The following is an 18,730-nucleotide window of genomic DNA, read 5'->3' as shown; positions in this document are numbered from 1 at the left end:
AATTTCAAACTCTGTTGTCTCTAGGTGGTGTATATTTTGTTTCTTGGTGGATTATCAGAAATTTATCTTGGTGTTCTCACAAACATTTCCCTTCAAGGAAAGGCAAAAAGGAGAAAGGAGCAAAGGGAGCAACCTTTTAACTGCATACAGTATTCTGTATTACAAATCTCCCTTCTTTGCCTCTGGTGGAGTATGACTTTTTTTAAATAAAACTGTAATCATTAAAAAATAAAAAAAAATAAAAAAAAACAACCCAACAAAACAAACCCACAAGAACCTGCTACAGGTTTGCACATTTCACTTTTTTTTTTTGCCTTTTTTAAATTTTATTTTTTAAATCTTGATTTTAATATTATTAATACTTGCTCATGCAAAAGAGTCAACACTGCATGTAACACCGTAGGACTTTCAGGATCTCTTCCCGTGAAACTGTGAAGTAAAACTGTAGTTTTCAAAAATAGCTCCCAGGAACTAAAAGAAAACTCTTAAACTATATCCACAGGGTTTTGCCCAATAATTCAAATCTCTAAACTAGAAATAAAATCCAAACATTTTAGAGTTCAAAGCACTTACAGTGAAATTATTTTTGCAACCTATCAATATTAAGATAAAAATTGATCTACATACACGTATTTTCAAACAAGCAAATGACAAATTCAGAGCCAGAAAAAGAAGTAATTGAGACTACACTTTCATCTGTGGCTCACTGAACTCAGCTCTTCACCTAAACTGTGCTAGCAAACCAATACCTAATAAAAATTTTTTATGAAGGATTACAGTTGCACATACTTACTTTGTAAGTCACTCACATAACAAACATTTCAAAGTCAGGAGACAAAAATGTAATTTTAAAATAACCAAACTATATTCAAGGGCAAAGGAACATTCAGAAATTCCTGTTAGTGGACAATTATAACTGAATCATAAAGCAAGTAACCCTGCCCTATTGTTCAGAAACACAGAAAGCCCCCCATCACATAACCCTGAGTACACTGATTAAATACTGAAGATCAATTTCTCTAAATTCATTATAGCTGCTCTGCCACCCACAGCAGGTATCAGCTGTGCAGCCCCGTTTCACTGTTTACAAGAACCTTTCAGAGCTGTGCCAGTGCCCCCATAGCCTCCATGCTCTACTCTGTTCCACCTGTTTTCAACAGCATTCAGAACAACAGTATTTCAGGAGTCTCTCACAACATGCAAGGCAGATATGTGGTTTCTATTGTAATAGCTACTGAATGGAAAGAATTGGCTGTTGTTTATAAAATCATAGTAACCATTTCTGACACTCCCACTAGTACTGAAGTGGTAAGTGCGGATAAAAGTTGCTGCTGGAAGCATAACCCATTTGCAGATATCGCATTCAATTTTTTTCTCTTTCACTGAATTACTTGGTTTTCATATGTTTTATCACATACTAAATTTTCACCTTTAAAACTCTGACGTCCTGCAGATGTACACCTGCTGCAAACATCCTTCTCCAGCTCCCTGTGTGTTTGAAGCAATAACACTGCCCAAATCCCACAGAGACATCATTACATTGAAGAGTTGTCCACATTTTAGTCACACAAAAGGACCAAATATGTACTGAATCAGTTTTAGCTTCTCTTGGAATGACAGTTCCTCAAATAACAATTAGTTAACCCTAGTTGACTAAGATGAACCATGGAAATTGAAGTGCACATTTCTTATAAAACACATCACAAACGTTTAAAAGCTGCACGAAAGAAAAAATATTTTAGCTATAGCAACTGCTTTAATTACATTTTTTGATTTTTTTTTTTTTTTTTTTTTTTACTAATCCTCACTTCCCTTAAGACTGCTGTTAGATTCAGCAGTTCTGAGGCCATGCATATTCTCATTTCTCTCCTGCTATGCTGACTACCACTGAGTATACAGGCCAGTTTGACACTTCAAAAGTAAAATCTAACAACACTGACTGAAGCCAGTCAACGCACTCTTTGCAAGCACTTATATTCACAGCTTTACAACTGTGCTTTATCCTCACCACTGCCATGTTAATTCAGTCAACTGATGTTTTCTCTGAGCAGAGAGCAGCTCTCCAGTCTGGGAGAGAACTAGTTTTGTTATGCATACAGGTGGGGACCAGGTGGAGATCAACTGTTCTTAAATGAAAGTGCCACTAAATAAAACTACTACTTGACAGGTGTAATGCAATATTCTGCTGTACAAAACATTTAACCATGTGCATTCATTTTAGTAGAAGACAAGAACTCAGGTAGAGTTATATGACCTTCAGTAGCTTATATCAAGAGCTGGAAGAGAGACACTTGGGAGAGAAAACTAAGAAGCAAGGCATGTTAAAGAGTGTTCATGCTGAAAAAAAAAACAAAACAAAAACAAAAACAAACAAACCAAAAAAAACCCCAAACAAACAAAAAAAACCCAAACCAAAAACAACCTCCCCAAAACCACAGAATCCATTAGTTGGAATCACAATTTTTCTGTTTATTTACCTTCTTATTAAGCCAGTGCCACAGCTTGTCAGTGGCAGGGGGAGATGGAAGAAAAGGGAAAAAAAGACAAGAACACAGTGGAAAATTACTGAAAAATGCAGTAATAAGGGGGGGGGGGGGGGGGGGGAGGGGGGGAAGCAATGAGAGGCAGGCAAAGTCATCCACAGAATGAAAATGAAATTGTTCCAGACACAAAGGTAAATTGTGATAGGAAGAAAAGATCGTAAATTCTAATGCAAGAATCCAGATTTTACTGTTAACATGCACTTTTTGAAACAAAGAGGGATATAACAAGAAAGAACAACTTAATAATATTAACAGAGCTACCAGCATAATCTGGGCAATTCCAGCTTAATTATACTGAAATCTAACATTTCAGAGCAGGACTTGTAAGAGTACTCTGAGAAGGGCACTTTACTGAAACACCAAAACTTGACATACTTGCTTATTGCATTAATACTCTCATTCAGGCAGTTTCCTATGTATTTCAAAACGCTCCTGTTATGCCAATTACTGTTAAACAAATTTTCTGGTTTTTTTAGTACCACATTCATATTACAACATTCACATTCAATGGCACAACATCAAATACGTCATTAAATCTGATATACACACAACAGCAAATTGTAGATCAAATAGACATATGGATTTCATTTCCTTTTATTGGTTGTGCAGAAGGCTCTTTGCACTTCTCAACAGTCAATTTCTCCTTTTGTACTAGTTATTTTTCCTTACTAATTCTCACCCTTACTGCTCACATACACTCATTTAACGATCTAGTTTATGTAGGACTATACTCTTAATTATAGCCATTATTAATCAGCTAGCAGAATAACCACACCAGCGAAAAGCTTTAATGTTATTATTTGTGTTAGAGGTTAAGATCAATTAAGCGAAGTTTGTTTATTCCTGAAAACAAGATCATTGAATGCTTAATAAATCTAGTGTTTTCACCAATTGCCAGAAATTATAATAGCTCCCAATGAAAAAACAAGATGTAATAAAATTTCAAATTAAAAAAAAAAAATCTCAGAATGTTAATTAAGTTATATTAGAAGCAAGAAGCAAATTTACAAAGAAACATGAACATCAGAAAACATGAAAAAAGTATGTTACAAAGCACACACGTTTGTTAGCTCTTACTACTCATGGAAAGAATTACAGTAACGGAGAGCAATGACAAAGCTTCAAAAGCCTCAAATTAACACTGTAGAATTTGTTTCTATTTTACCACTTCACCTATAGAATAATTTATGAATGAAAAAAAAATTAATTAGGTTAATTTTGGAAAAAACGTAGATGTCATGACTGTATTTCTCCACTTTGCAACTCCAATACAACAAAGACTAGAGCTCTATTGTTAGCCTAAGATTTTAGCAGAAAGTGAAAGGAAGTCATTGATATTTTTCAGCCTCCTGGAATTGGATGATAAATACAAGATCTAGGAAATAACATACTGTCAAAAAATTAATTTTTTAAATGATTGTCAAGACGATATCTGTCTTTACCTGCCTATCTTTCCAATATTGATGTTTAAATTGTTCTACAAACATAGCCAACTCGCATTTAAAAATAGGCTACAGATTACTTCTAATCTTCAAGTCATCCACAATTAACAAGGCTACAACCACTTTTCCAGTATTTTATTGTAAAACTATTTATGTAAGATCTTACATGTCTACTGCAAAGTATTTCCTAGAATAATGTATGCACTGGTAAAGATTCTGTGCTTACTTTAAGTATGTGCTTCAATTCAACTATGTACTTCAGCTTGGTACCAGAAGAACCAAGCCTTGACCTTACCCAAAGTCCAAACAATTACAGTCCTCAGATATAAACTTCTAGTATGCTATACCTAGAAGAAGCATATAATAATGACACGATTCACTGAAGTCTACCACAAAGCATGCATACAAAATACCAGCACATTCTAATTAGTAAAAGTCTAGAGCATGCAGCTGAGCAACTGCCTCTGCTGCTGAACTACGTCACAAACTCTAAAATAAAACTAGTCACCATAATAAAAGACAAGTCTTCTGTTAAAAAAAAAAGTATCAGTGAAGCAAATTATTAGTTCTTCACTACTGATAAGAGCATGCATGATACCATATCTATTAAGCTTTAAAATGACTTGATAGAGGACAACAGCAACCTGCCTACTCTCTCCTCCAGGAAGACTCTCATATCTAAACCGCTCCATCTGTTGGCTCCACGATGCAAATGCACAACCAGGAACTAAAGAATACAGAAAGGACATCCTATTTCCATAGTCCGTATTTAAAATAGACCTGAACATACAGGCACAGCTCGACCTACTGTTTATAAAGAAAATGAAAAGCAATGCTCTACTTTCCTTCCTCTTCATTAAAGCTTCTCTTTGCTTCCAATTTGTCTGTTTCCAAGCTAACCAGAGGTTGATGAACAGTGGGAAAGAAGAGCTTTTCTTACTGCTTTTATTTAAGAAACAGACATAATCAGTAAAGCTCAAAGATTTGCATGCATGAGCAGTACTCTCCCCCAGTTTCTCACAATGGGTTATTTTCCATACCATCTACACTAGCCTCCTAAACTTCATTCGGGAGAAAAAGACATGCCACTCTGAGATGTCTTCCTCATCCTCATTACATTTTACTAAAAACTGTAACTATTTCCTAATTAGGCATTCCACTTTAAAAAGACCAAGCAGTACCACCAGATATTTGTGTGAAACAAACCTTATCAATGGCTCCTTGTATTTAGCTAAGAGCCCCAATACATCCTGATGCTGAGATCCAGCCTCCAACTAACTTCATATACAAAAACGAAAACAAACAAAATCACTAAGCAGCTTCAGCTCCCAGAAAAAGAAAGCACATATAAAATATTAAAAAAATAAACATCTAATTGCAAAGGAAATGACCCTTCAATCTTGGTTTCTCTCTCACACACACACATATATATACACACATATATACATATATAAAAGGTAAACTGTTATAATTTACCCCATGAATTTCTGTTTTGTGTTTGCATATGTTTACTTCCTCTTCAGCAGTGCCTACTGAAGCCAAAATGTTTGGTAATCCAATTTAAATATAGCTCATCCATCCTTTCTAAAATAACCTGCAGGGATGCAGTTTTCATTCCTCTCCCTTCCCCGTCCCTACAAAAGCCACAATTGCCAATATCCTATGGCATTGCTTCCCGAATTGTCAGAACTAAGATGCATTCATGACCCTACAATGCACAGAATAAGCATATCCAGTAGAACTTAAAAGATATGAAAGCATTAGTGTGATAAGCCACATATAATCCCAGGCGCTCGTGATAAAGCCAGGTGGGCTATAATTAGAATACGTACAAACGAGGACAACAGAATCATGCAGAGTATCAAGTGTCCTTCTCATAATGGCTAGAAGAGCTTGAATTGCTTTAATACACACAGCACAGATTCAGAAGTAATATACCTGTCATCTAAAAAATGGAGTTGGGGGGGGAGGGAGGAAGGAGAAAGAGAGAGGAAGATCAAGAAATGAGTTGTGCCAACACTGTTCTTTTGCTTAGACAAGAACAACATGAATATAAACTGACCTTAAATACATTTAAGCTGAAGAATGGGAAGTTCTGCTGCACGCTACAACAAAACTCCTACCTTCTTTAAGAAGAAAAGACTTAGTGGAAATAGGAAGGATACTGTATCATGTAATTATGCAATACAAGGATACTAAACTTGACAACTCATGAAATACAGTAACATACGATACTGTGTCTAGATAGTCTTCTTAAAAAACAAAAGCTTTTAATTAAAAGCTTTGTATAATGTTTTTATCTTAACACGTTAATACTTTCCACTACCTTTTAAAATCCCCTTTATCTTGTTCATAGCCATATTCTGAAAGACTTTTCCTTTTTCTAATTCTTCCTCAAACTCTGAAATCGTTACTTCTTTCCTACAGCCATTTTAATGCTTTTGTTGACGTTTTGACATCCATGTACCCATTAGATCTGAGCTTAAGCTCTTCCTTTTCCTCTAGGAATTCAGAGCAACAAACTGCAGATGGATCTGCCAAGGTACAGATGCTCTGAGAAGTATACTTCCAGGGTTCAGCTCTTCAGTTACAGAAACTCTGAGGTAACGGCTTCTCTAAAGCAGAGAATACTTCAACAACACAATTACAGAAAGCACATTCTTACACACTGGCACAGCTATTACAAACAAAATAATCTATCAGGATAAGTCAAAACTTACAATTCTGAATGGAGGAGCCTTCATAAATTTTATTGAACTTTCCAATTCTGCAATTTGCAATGCAAATGTGGGTGCAATTTGAGTGGGGGAGAAGGGAACAGAGCACAAAAATCTTATTCTATGGCAATTCCTGAACACCTTATCCCACGTATTTCTTTTACAGAGGGAAGCCTCCCTTCTGTACCACCATACCACTGTATTCAACAACTATACTTCCACAGAGCATAAACAAACGTGTTTGAACTAGATCAGGCCCTACTTACAGAATAAAGCGGGCTGCTTTTTAAATTAAGTTTTCACAACAGAAGTAGGAACACCTTTTCAGATCAAAGCTCATTACATTTGACTTCAAAATCTTCGTAATCGGGTAAGGTGACTGAACCATGAGGTTAGCCTTACTTGGATAAGGAATCTTCTAAAGCTAACTCAACATTTTAAAAGTTCCTTCTGTCAAGCTTTGCATGTAATCACTTAACAAAGTTTAAATGTGTGCTTAAGTGTGAATAGTGACAGAAGAGACATGGTTTAAAATACACCATAAAACAGATACATTTTTACATGAGAGACATGTCCATTAGTGACAGACGTTTATTTCAGAATTAAAGCGTCTCAGCATACAGTGAACAGAAAATAAAACAAACTGTCATGTTGCTTAAGGAGATAAGTAGAAATACCTTACTGTCAAGCTTTAGCACGACTCTTCCAAGCCCTCTGATGGGCCGTGGAGCAAGAGCTTCCTGACGTTCCTTCACAAAATTTTCAACAAGTTGCCACCAACTTTTGCAATGGTTTGCCATGAAGTTCAAAACTCCAAAATGAACCACAAGTTTTTTAACTGCCCAAACTGGAACCACAAGAAGGAAATTAAATATTAGAGATTTCAGAGGAGTACCACAACACTACGCATCTATTCCACTCTGAAAGACCTACGAAAAAGAAAGATTGAGGTTTATTTTCCATTAGAAATCACTTTCAGAATTTTCAAGTGGTTTTAGTACTAATCTCCTCAACTTGCTTTACAGCCATGCTTATCCACATGGAATTTAGATGCCAGCAGAAGAAAGGTGCCTGTGCACTACCCAGTTATGCAGCTAAGAGCCTTGAGCAAGGCCTGGGATAAGCAGGTAACATTCCATGATTCCAGTGAATTTATCACATCTTCACATATACACCATGCCAGATGACTACACATAAAATACCACATTCAGAACTTAACAGTGTGATATATGTAAATTTTCAGCCCAAATTCTTACATTTTAGACCAAAAAAGAAGCAATTTGCTACCACAAACAGCTTTTCTCCAACACTCCTAACATGTATCGACTGGAAAATAAAGAGCTTCAACACTAGAAATGTCTAGCACTAGAGTTACAGAAATAAAAGCTCGTGTCCATTTACTTGCCATGAAATAAAGCCCAGAGACTTTCTCGTAAAGCTTACGGTTCCAATTCTGCCATGGCACTGCCCTCCCGCACTTCCTGAGTATACATACAAAACTTGTGAATCTTCACAATCAGGAATGTAAAAGCAAAAAAGCATGATGCGTACAAAACTTTCCTTGGAAGCTAACAGACCTTTAATAGTAATGAAATATTTGTGATACTTTTTTTTCATTCAACCAAATGTTACATCACTCGAATTATTTATCTTTTCACCACTGAAAAGAAGAAAAGAGAGTAAATTTGCTAGTGGCTTTGGAAGATTAACATCAGAACAGAGGAGTTAATTAATTCACATTATAAACAAAGATTTGTATTACAACTAATTTTAGTATTGATGCAAACATACCAGTCACAAAAACATCATTACAAGATACATCGATTTAAAGGATTGTAATTATTTTATGTAGCAGTAACAAACAGAAAGGTCTTATAATCCAGTCCTGCCAAGAACTACTGATACACAAACCTCCAACAAAATTCTGCTGCATCCCCAAATACTGAAAACTATGGTTCTGAAGGAAAACAAAGTGAAACTATTAGCAAGAGGATCACATAATTCTCCTAATTTATCCCTAGTTTTTTTAAAAAAACAGAATTTAGTAACTGAATGTCACACATAGATCAAAAATTAGCTGGTGCTAGAAATTCTACTTACACAGTAAAATAACTTTATGTGAAAATGCTGGCAGTGCTCTTCCAATTATTTAATACTTATTGCAACATTTGATACTGACATCCCTATCACTACATTCAAGTGTACTTTTAATAAAGTTGTTTTTTTTTTTTATTAAGAAACACTATTTTCCAAACTGGATTCATTATTTACTGTCATACATCAACACCACAGTAATTCCCTCATCCTCAAAAATTTACTTCTTTGTCTACTTGAAGACGTGTAAAATGACATACATAGCCAAAGAGGTTAACTTCTAATATCCACAGGGCATTTATCAAAGTTCCACGAGAGCCTATAACCTGTATAGTTTAGGTTCCTGTTCACCGAGAGCTCCTCCAACAATTTGCCAACAGTTGGTTTACTTACCCTCTGGTACCACCTTGTGGCAAACATGGGATTTATTCTCCAGAAGAATAATAATCTTTCCCAGTAAAGATCATGTGGCAAACATACAAAAAAAAAGGAGAAAATACACTGCAAGTGCCACCACCTAACTTAGAGGCTGAAGTTTTAGATGATGAAGTGCAACTCATGGTAAGTACACAAACTGCTTCTCAGCAAAACACGTCAAACCTGCATTTTCCAAGGTGAACCACATACCTGAACTGGCATACTAACCTTTTGCTATTATTTAAAAACAAGTGCTTAAATAGTGTCTTCTAAAATAATTGAGTGTACACTCATTGCAGAGGTGATGTCAGGAGGTGCTACAGTCAATAACACAGTTGTAATTATATTAGGTTAAAAAAGAGACAAGAGAGAAAAGTCTAAAGGAACACTGTTATTAGAAAGTTGTGAGCAAAAGAAGAGAAATGCTGCATAGTAAGAAATTCCACACATTTCCACGAAGCAGAAAACAACCTGAAGACAAAAACAGAATTAAAAAAGATGCAACTGAACAAGCAAGGAAGTAAATGAAAGATCTTAAAAAGAGACAATAGAGGATTCCCAGGCCCACCTCACTGAACAAAATGCTACAAGTGTTCACAACCTGGTTTATTGCTTAGCTTTTGAATTCAAATGCCATTTTTTAACCTTCTCATTTTATAATCACGGTATAATTTTTCCAACCTCTACATTAAGAAATTGTAAAAGAGCATCTCATTCTACAGAAATACAAATGCATTCAAGGAAAAGCATTAGTGGTACCAAGGTATTTGTAATAATCTATATACTTCATGTAAGTCCTGTCTACCAACATAAGGAACTCTGGTGAAATTAACACCTTTCCGTGTAAGTTTTTTGGTGGTTATTTTATTTTAATATTTTATATACTGGAAGCATTCTCCTTAAGGTTTCAGACCTGCTTAAAGTTTTTAGTCTCCTTAAACTTGCTTTATAAGCCTTCCCATTTTCCACTACTAAGTATTTTTAACATCATCTCTCTTTTAACAATCCAGGTTACCACCACTCACCTTCTGACGCTTAATTTGATCCACTGTTCTAAACTTGTCTCTGTTAATTTTAATATTGCCTTTTCATAATATTTTTGTAGTGTTCTATGTTCAGTTATATGACATGAAAAAGCACTTAATGGCGCAGTGTCATTGCTGAGGCAAGAAGTCACAAATACTCTCAAAATTAACTCCTATTTTGGCTTGAGTTTATTGTTCAGGTAGCTATTTTAGACCTAATGACTGGCAGCAGCAGTATTCATCCATTTCAGTTATAGATGTGCACATCAACCTAGATTTGCCTGGTTCAAGCTTAAGACGCTTCATTGTTGTTTGCCTAGCTACAAAATCATTGCATCCATTTCCCCTCCCACCCCAGTGGTTAAGTCACTCCTTGACTTTTTAATAAATTAAGCCACATAAGCTCTGCTTCTAGTAAGTCTAAAATTTACTTTGTAATCCCTTTATCATTTTTATGATTTATAAGCTACATCAAACCTGCCGTTGCCATTTCCAATAATGCCCAGGCACCAAAACTGGGCAGCTACGCTGCCTGTAGCAGCTACGCTGAAATAAAATCAACCCCCTCCCTCCTCTTACCCTGTATTCAGCTATTTATACACCCGACCATCGTACTACCCTTTAGCTGCTGCTACAGCACCACAGCCAAACGTGCAGCTCTTCCTTTCACCATGCCTATCATTCACCATGCCTCTCGGAGTTCGCAGCCCCTGGCACCTGTAAGCATGGCCCCACAGTTACGTTTTCCAGATAAATTGCAAGGTTTTGGTAGCAGTGTGGCCACCGGGGTGGCCTCCACGGGCAGAGACCAGGGGCTGCCCTGAGCCAGACTACAGTTGGTTCCAGCTGGCTCCACAACGGACTCACCACTGGCCAAAGCTGAGCCCATCAGGCACAGGTGTGCTGCCTCCCTGAAAAATATATTTCAGAAAGGGCAGAAAACACTAGAGAGGGAAAAAAAGGCGGGAACACAGAGAGAATAAGTGAACAGAGAGGAAGAAGGAGCAGAGGGATGAAGAGAGGGAATAGAAGGGCCAAGGGAGTAGAAGTGCTCCATGGTGGAGCAGGCACACGACTCAGAAAGACCATGGCCTGGTAAAGGACCCACACCAGAGCAGGTACACCTCCTGAAGGGACTGTGGCCCAGGGACAAGGAGGCACTTGAGCTGGTACCTCCGAAAAGGGACTGCAGATCATGGATGAGCCCACACTGGAAGACAAGAAAAGAGTGATTGGCTCTGTGGGTCCTTGGCCACTAGCTGGGGCCAAACCACCACACTTGGTAAAAGGGAAAATAGCTACTTTTAAGTGTTAAATACATTTTAAAATGCTGAAAATTAGCATTTTAAATGAAGTTTAGAGAAAATCCAAACAAATCAGGAAACCCACTTTGTTTACTGTAAGGGAATGAGAGGAAATGCCTTCAGATTCATAGTAGCTTGTGTATATTTCCAGAGTTCCCATCTGCCCTATTCACCCCCCTCGAAAGAGTATTCCAAAGAGTGGCATTCAGTTTTAAAATATCCTCTTTAGATAGCTACCATAAATATTCCGTTCCTGCTTGATATATAAGAGAACGGATGCATGTAGATGTGAAGCAACAAAGCTAATTAACCTCAGAGCTAGAACTGGAATCAAATTTATCTTGTGATTTGTCCACAGAGCCTAGCAACCCATTTTTAATGAAAATTCAAAGTTATGAGCTACACTTCACTGATAATGTAACAGGTGAAATATTTTTATCTATAGGTGTAAAAACATGAAAGCCATAACATCAAGGGAAGGAAAACAAAGTACTCTAAACCAGAAGTATTCTTACAAGTGTAAGGTATGACACTAAATTATTTCAGGTAACTACAACGGTCAGACAAAGCAATTTTACAGAGTTGTCCACTACACAATAAGAGACAATGCCACATCAATTTTCCTATATGAAGCTACAATACATCTTGTCTTAACAAAAAGTCTTGAAAAAGTTCTAAATTCAACTCATACAAGCCTTTCCTTCTGTTTTATTTAGCACAAAGCCTAAGGCTATCCAAAGTCATCATTTAATGTACGTTTCTAATAATTGGATGATTACCTGCAAAAGGCACTGGCAACAGCTGCACAATCCAGAAATTTAGCCAGATCTGGACAATGACAATGGCCCACACAAGTGTAACGAAGTAAATATCACTAGTTTTCTTTTTTCTAAGAAAAGATCCAATCTCAGGTCTTTGTCTGCTTCCAGAAGAGGATGAAGAGGATGAGAAAGATGATGAAGCATGTGGAGGCTGATCACCTTCTGTTGCTCCTAAAACAAACAAATGCAAACAGAAAAATGGAAATTATCACATTAATGTTCACCATGGAACAGAATATGCTCCCTAGTCCCAAATTAACCTTTGTTTTGGTTGGGGTTTTTTGTGTGGTTTTTTTGTTTGCTTGTTATTTCTCTAAAAGACAGAGACAGCCTTTACACTGATCTGAATTTTGAAAAGCTACAACAGGGCTGCGTAAGCTTTCCCACATCATGCAACATTGTGCCAAGCAGTGCTGGTAGGAGGAAAGAAGAAAAGATGTTACAGCCTCTAAGAGGCCTTCTGTCACTGCAGGTAAATTACAAGCCAAACATATTTTCTCAAAGACCTGTAAAACTCTGAAAAACAAAGTGTAATTCACTCCTAAAAGAAATCTGAAGTCCTAAAAGAGATCTTTGATTTCTCTTTACCTCAAGTACTCAAAAAGAAATCTTAGATTTGCTCAAAGCTCATTTGAACAAAATGAAACAATACAGCATACATTGGAGAGAAAGCTCGTATCTTACAAATTTCTCACTAACCTTTTTCTTTTCCTGAACATTCACATTATAAACATAGCACTCACACTGTGATTCTAAATTACTTGTTTGTGTAACATACTTTAGTAACAACAGCAAGCATAAATTAGTGGGTAACAAATGTTGTCATTCTCTCATTTGTACATTAGTAAACATGAAATTAAATTCAAAAATATGAACCAATGTGTTAAAAGCACTTATAAATAAACAGTAAATAATCATTTCAGGCAAAAATATCATGTCCTAATTAAAACTCTTGTCTAGAGAACATATTAATGCATTTATTTAACTTTTTTAGTTGGTAAATCTGCCTAGTATGTGTGACATCAAATCCATCTTCAGTCACTGTATGGAGAATCTCTCCCTGAGAACACCAGTATTAACTCTTATTGAGGCCCCATGCTGGTGGCAAAATGCATACTTCCCACACACCATTACCTGAGAAAACCTTGTAGCCAGGCTGGAAGAACACACACTCAAGAAAATCTGAAAAGTTACTCTATGCTGAAGAATAAAAGGCAACTTATTATGTTGGTGCATACTGCAGCAGGTAAGCAATGAACACAGCTCTTACTGGACCTGTCACATCAACACCAACCACTTCCCTCCCACCAAGAAAAACTGCTGTAAAAACTGTATTACAATATACCACATGCCTGTACCGGTCAAACACCTCATGTTGTTTCACACATGCAGTTTTAGCTGCAATGTGTCACTTAAGCGATTCCTAGCCCAAAGCATGACAGCTAGAAGGTATAAAAAGACAAGACAAATTTGTCATACGTGTACAGTAGTGGTAGTGACAAACTCTGCAGCCTCACACAACAGATGAACGCTCTTCTGTTGTAGAAATCTGCACTGGTGTTCTACAAGTAAGGGGAACTACTTTTAGAGCTTATAAACACTTCCCCATCACACTAATACAGTAATGCAGATCCACTGATTCATCCAATTAATAGACACTGGGATGATGACAGAAATATCAGCTGGTTGCTCATAACACACTTGGTGGAACTTCAGAATATTCCCAAAGGAATTATGGCATGCAACCTGAAAGAAGAAAATCTGCATGGAGCTCAACACAGCAGAAGCTTCAGGTGGAGTGCTTCTTGGCAAATCAGCTCATGTCTCAAAGGGATGAAGGCCAGCCCTATCATAAAAACTACACTTTGGAGAAGAAGACATGAGTAAATTTTTCATAACGGTAAAGTTACCCATAAACAGAAGTTTTCCTAAAAAAACAAAGTGGTTTTGTCATAAGAAATAGAGGGTCTATCATTCCCCCGTACTTCTCAGTCTATTTTTAATGAAGCAGAAGAGTACAAATTGAAACAAATGGATCCAGCTTACAATGCACTACAGGAACACAAATTTGAAAGCAGTTTATCCATAATTGAGAATTCTCCCCTATCAATTCAACTTACTCAACACTTTTCTTCCTACCTTTTTGCTCAAAAATTAATATAATAAGAAGTAACATGACAACAAGCAGAAACTCAAATATTTAACAAAGAGAAGGAAGAGCTAAACTCCAAAATAGAAAAAATTAAGAAATTTAATATGCTGAAGTCAATGCCTCAAGATTAAAGTTATCAAAAACTTTTGCCTCAAAAACCCTTAGTAAGAGTCTTTTATGAAAGAAAAAAAGAATATTCCTTCTTTTGGTAATGAAAAATTTGATCAACATATTTTTGCAATGAAGAAAATCTTAATTAAGTAACAGCAAGAGTAATGTTAAGACCAGTATCAATTAAACAGCCTCATTCTCTTGCCATTTCTCTGCTAACGAGCAGACAGATGTGCAAAACACAGAAGGGAAAGAGTGAATGGGGGAAAAAAAGTATTAAAAAAGAAAAATAAAAAGGGGAAAAAAAGACAAAAGATCAAAAGGAGAAAAAAGACCAAGAAAAAAAAAAAAAAAGACTAAAAACTCCTAGGGGATCTAAAGACAAGAAAGCTTTTTCAGAACGCAGTTCCACAACACTTTAGGCAAAACTAAATTGGCACTGCCAATGACCCAGTATTCTCCCAATGACAAATACAGACTCCTTCACATCAGAACTACCATTCAGATGACTGTATCATAAGTCCGTTCACAAAAGTCGATCCTCCCAAAAATCCCACCAAACTTTGCAAATGAAAAAAGTCACATTTTGTTGGTAAGATATGCTCTGCAAACCAAGGCATGAGTGCCTTGTCAACACATACAGGAAAAAAGAACTATCAGAATATTGATTGTGATTAACTTCAGGGTCTGTAAAACCCCATTTTGTGTGCTTCATGCTATTTTTAGAGATGAGACCTGAAAAACAGCCTTCTATCCTCTAACTACTAATCAAAGCATGACAGTGTTTCCCAAATGGCTAATATAATACCCAGTAAAGGATTCTAGCAAAATCAGAATGCATGGTACTTATTTGAATATAGTAAAAAGAACAACAACAAAAAATCAATTTTCCAGGCTGTCTTAAGTCACGTTCTTTTCTTTACACAACTGTTGTCTGTCAGGTCAGCTTCTAGCAAGCATAACATATTGAATTATTCTCCTCCCCTTTCCTTAAATAAAAAGAAAATGAACAGCAGCATAAACAGGTGGGCAAATGTCTGTATGTCTATGGAGCACAGTATCAGAAAGAAATCTTCAGAGTTAGATGAAACAGTGATTTTATTATTATTAATGAAAAATTATTTCAGGAAAACAGGATGAAGGTATCCCTTCATGAATAACCACATCTTTCAGTAAATTTCAGAGATTTTTTTTTTTTTTTTAAGAAAACCAAAAGTGCAGGGTGAAAAGGAGGGTAAGAGTCATGTCGACAATGAAGGAATTCAGTGTCTGTCATATTCAAAGCCAACAAGACAATCGAATCCTGCCTACAAGGCAGCTAACAAAACGCTGCAGTGGTATCTGCTTCTTAAGTTGTGGCTGTATACTCTGGACATTCTTGGGACACCTAGAAGGACAAGCCAGACCACCTGCACTGGTATCATTAAACTCCTCACCCCCAACACTAAACACCAGTATTCAACAACAAATTAAGGAAAAACATGAGTGTTCAGAAAAACCTATAAAATCAATACAGCTTACGTCTCCTGTTTTTTTCATGAACAAATGTAAGCATAAGGAGAACAGTAAAAACACGAAGCATTGATTGTTCTATAATTAAATACAGCATAAGCATTATTATTGCTACTGAGAGTTAATCAACCCTGACAACCACTGACATGTTTAGAATAGATATAAGGAAGATCTCCCAAACTCATCTATCCACCAGGCTGAAGGTGTGGAAACTATCAAAATCTTACACTTCTCATAAAACACGTTTGTTGCATTACAAGTTCCAAAGCAAGATAACAAAACATCTAAAAGTCACTTGCAAAGGAAACCAGAAGAGTTGTAGTTCCTTAAACCTGTAAGTAAAACCTTTTGCTGTAAAGAATAATGTTTCATCACCACTCACAGAGACGATCCCAACCAAAGATGACCAAAAGGATGCTTAACATGTCTCTGAATAGAATGCCAATTCCCAACAAATTGTTGGAAAATTATTTGAACTATTGTTAGAAGCAAACAGGAAACTCCATATTTGTTCTTTTCCTGCTGTGAAGGAAAACAACAACAGAACGTGTAAGATGAGAAACACCTAGTTACCTGTCTCAAGAAAATAAGTAAAAAAACATTCACTAAAAGACACCTTTGTTAAACCGCTGTAGTTTTTTTTTTTTTGGCCAAGAGAGGTTACAAGTTGAAAACAGGAAAAAAAAAATTATCTTAATGTAGAGGAAAAAAAATTAAAACTGATAGTCTAAAGAAAAAAACACACCAAAAAAATGCAAAAAAACAAAAAAGAACAAAGAACACAAGCACTTACACAGCACATTTTTGAGAGAGTATTGCTTGACCAAATGTTCAAAATCCAGCTAAAAAAAAAAAAACAGCTCATTTCCAAAATTGAAGGTTAGAGTCAGCAGTATAAGAGAACTGTGAACTGTCACCATGATGCTCTGTTCTCAAATTTTGGGACATATATCCATAGGGTTCTATATTTATTTTGATGATAGCCATGTAAAAATGTAAAACCAAAGGTAAGTCAAGAATAAGGTGTCAAGTTGCCCTTTTTATATTTAAAAATGAAGAGCGTTTTCAACTACAGCTTACACTGACATATTTAAAATCAGGAAGTGTGCTTACTTTTCACCATAAGATTTCTGAAGAGCTTGTTCTACACTGTTTCAGCTGGTGGCTGAAGTAACTTTTTAGTTTCACAAATGGTAGCCTTTAGACAGAAGTTTTTAAAGCCACATGCTCAAAGCATTCTCTCCTGCACAATCACTATGTTTCCTCCTCTGGAGCACATTTTACACATTACAGACAATATTAAGAACATACTGTCTTGAAGCAGATGACTCTAAGACACAGCCAATTTCAAACTGAAGTTCTGGAAGTTCACATTCTGTCAAGTCGAATGACCTGTTTTGTCTACTTGTGGGAAATGGATGGAACTGTTCAATCTCCATAGGCCTCCACAATAGCTTATTTTTCCAGTACTGCATTCCATCAAAGGCCTATCCAGAAAAATGATGGTAAGGGTCAAAAACCAGTGATGGACATCTAAACACCTTTGCAACTTTTTCAAGCCATTTCTTACAGATTTCTAGTTGTGTTATTGCAAGTGAAAGTATCACGACTCGAGCTACAATGCCAAGTAAACTCACTATAGGAAAGACTTTGACCATGCCATAGGACAGAGGACAAAGGTTTTTTGTCACAGTGATGTAGACAAAAATTATTCCAGTCCATCTGCACCTGGTCCAGAAATCCATTTATATCTTGTAACTGCCAATAAATCAAAAGAAGCCTAGGGAAAATTTAAAAAATTAGTAATAAATAATATGAAAAAAACCCCCATGCCCTCATACAAAAAAAAAAAAACACCCTTCTAGTCAAGCCTTCTAAGTGTACAGCCAGCAATGTAAACTATCACTTGCAAGATAGCTTTTATATTTTTGTTGTCCTAACATTTTTAAAAAACAAATAATTCTGTTTCACATGGTAAGTATGAACGTGCTATTTTGAACTGAATAAAAAGGACAGGAACTATTCTGAAATTTGTTCTCAATTCCCTCCAATTTCATGCCTTTAGAGCAAATTCAAATGTTTCTTACAGAGTATTCAGTCACCTGAGGGTTGTGAGGAACGTTCATTATTGGACTCATCTTCTGTCATTGAAATTGCCATGGCAATTGTCGAAGCTGCAATGGAAATCATCTGACCAGGAAGCTCTGCCCCTGTAAAATACGTATGTGTATGTAAGTAAAGAATATTTAGAATGTTTTATTTGTTTGCTGATACTCACCAAAGCTGTCAAGCAACAGAAATTATATGGGTAGGCACTGTTAATTTCTAGTAGGTATTGTATGTAGTCAACACAATCAAACAGAATGAGTGCTACTAATTTTAGTATTACAATACACCTGGAGCCAAAACCACAAAGCTACCTATTTGCTTAGCACTATCCTTGCTAATGAACTGCTACCAACCAAGTAATTTGCAGTTGCTGGCAGTCTGATGAATCTAAAACTCTTTATACCAAATAATCAATTTTACTATTCAGTGACAACTTTTAAGAAACATAAAACAGTGTGACAGGAAAAAGTTTCCCAAAAATAA

General features: G+C 36.2%; 1 protein-coding gene across 1 annotated transcript in view; it reads right to left on the bottom strand.

Moving 5' to 3' along the window:
* The window catches only part of TMEM245 (transmembrane protein 245), a 90,388-nt gene that overhangs the window by 57,949 nt on the left and 13,709 nt on the right, over positions 1-18,730 (bottom strand). Inside the window, exons 4-7 of the mRNA XM_032989015.2 lie at positions 18,241-18,348; positions 12,322-12,534; positions 7,380-7,549; positions 2,478-2,501 (exon numbers count right to left, since the gene is read on the bottom strand). Coding sequence (XP_032844906.2) covers positions 2,478-2,501; positions 7,380-7,549; positions 12,322-12,534; positions 18,241-18,348 — 515 coding nt within the window. The remainder of the gene's footprint in view (positions 1-2,477; positions 2,502-7,379; positions 7,550-12,321; positions 12,535-18,240; positions 18,349-18,730) is intronic.

This window comes from Tyto alba, unplaced genomic scaffold (genome assembly GCF_018691265.1).
Source record: "Tyto alba isolate M040663 unplaced genomic scaffold, T.alba_DEE_v4.0 Super-Scaffold_27, whole genome shotgun sequence".
Classification (NCBI taxonomy): Eukaryota; Metazoa; Chordata; class Aves; order Strigiformes; family Tytonidae; genus Tyto; species Tyto alba.
The sequence above is the reverse complement of the archived record's forward strand: the minus strand, read 5'-3'. Positions and strand labels throughout refer to the sequence as shown.